Here is a 1,358-nt window from a genome sequence, read left to right as displayed (position 1 = left end):
AAACGTCCCCGCTGCGGGGTCCCGGACCAATTTGGAGGGCGGATGAAGTCCAACATGCGGCGTAAGCGGTACGCGCTGACGGGGCGGCGCTGGAGCCAGAGCCATCTCACCTTCAGGTACCCAACATCTCCAGGGCTTCCCCACCCCCCCAGCCCATGGAGCGCCGTGGACCCCCTGAGGGAGTGAGTGCTGTCCTGGGCCATCCCCAGTGAGCTCTCTACCCCCAGCATCCAAAACTACATGGAGAAGCTGGGGCGGTACCACTCGTACGAGGTCATCCGCCGAGCCTTCCAGGTGTGGGAGCAAGCCACACCGCTGGTTTTCCGGGAGGTGCCCTACGAGGACATCCGGCAGAAGCGGAAGAAGGAGGCCGACATCATGGTGCTCTTCGCCTCCAGCTTCCATGGAGACAGCTCCCCTTTCGATGGCGTCGGGGGCTTTTTGGCTCACGCCTATTTTCCCGGTCCTGGCATGGGGGGGGACACACATTTCGACTCGGATGAGCCCTGGACGCTGGAGAACACAGATGTGTCTGGTGAGTTGAGGGCCAAGGAGGTGGTGAAGGCAACCAGCGGAGCCCGCTGACTCCCTGGGTTTGAGGGCAGAGGGGGCAGGAGTGGAAAGGAGAGCAGCTCCACCATGGGTGACGCAGGCAGGTCCCACCGGAGCGCCCTCATCGTGGGGTTTTGGGGCCAAGGACCGACCCCATGTGTCGTGTCCTCCGCCCCACCTTGCTGATGATGCCTTTCCCTGCAGGGAACAACCTTTTCTTGGTGGCCGTGCACGAGCTGGGGCACTCGCTGGGCCTGGAGCACTCCAGCAACCCCAGCGCTATCATGGCCCCCTTCTACCAGTGGATGGACACAGAGAACTTCAAGCTGCCCGAGGATGATCTCAAGGGCATCCAGCAGCTGTACGGTGAGGAGCTGGGTGGAGGATCAGCCCAGAGGTGGGACACCGGGCACACGTGTGGGGAGACTGAGGCACGGATGCTGCTGGTCTGCATGACCCCGTCCCTTCTCTTGCCCACCCGATCCAGGTACCTCAGATGGGCACCCTCAGCCCACCAAGCCTTTGCCCACTGTGACACCCCGGAGACCTGGCAGGCCAGACCAGAGACCACCTAGACCACCCCCTCCAGGGAAACCAGAGCGACCCCCCAAACCTGGTGGCCCAGACCAGCCTGACCAGTATGGCCCCGACATCTGCGACGGGAACTTCGACACGGTGGCGGTGCTGCGTGGGGAGATGTTTGTGTTCAAGGTACCTGCCGGGACCCCCCCCCGCCCCTTCCCTGGGGATGTGGTGGGTCTCTGGGTGGGAGGACCCCCCAGCAAGATGCCTGGCACTGGGACTGT

The 1,358-nt window shown here is 63.6% G+C and overlaps 1 protein-coding gene across 1 annotated transcript in view; it reads left to right on the top strand.

Moving 5' to 3' along the window:
* Positions 1–6: 6 nt before the first annotated feature.
* Positions 7–1,358, top strand: part of MMP15 (matrix metallopeptidase 15 (membrane-inserted)) — a 2,978-nt gene continuing 1,626 nt past the window's right edge. Inside the window, exons 1-4 of the mRNA XM_009700122.1 lie at positions 7–116; positions 228–535; positions 757–918; positions 1,040–1,263. Of these exons, the coding sequence (XP_009698424.1) occupies positions 43–116; positions 228–535; positions 757–918; positions 1,040–1,263 (768 nt within the window). The 5' untranslated portion in view covers positions 7–42. The remainder of the gene's footprint in view (positions 117–227; positions 536–756; positions 919–1,039; positions 1,264–1,358) is intronic.

The sequence above is a fragment of the Cariama cristata genome, unplaced genomic scaffold (genome assembly GCF_000690535.1).
Source record: "Cariama cristata isolate BGI_N322 unplaced genomic scaffold, ASM69053v1 scaffold30185, whole genome shotgun sequence".
Taxonomy (NCBI): domain Eukaryota; kingdom Metazoa; phylum Chordata; class Aves; order Cariamiformes; family Cariamidae; genus Cariama; species Cariama cristata.
The sequence above is the reverse complement of the archived record's forward strand: the minus strand, read 5'-3'. Positions and strand labels throughout refer to the sequence as shown.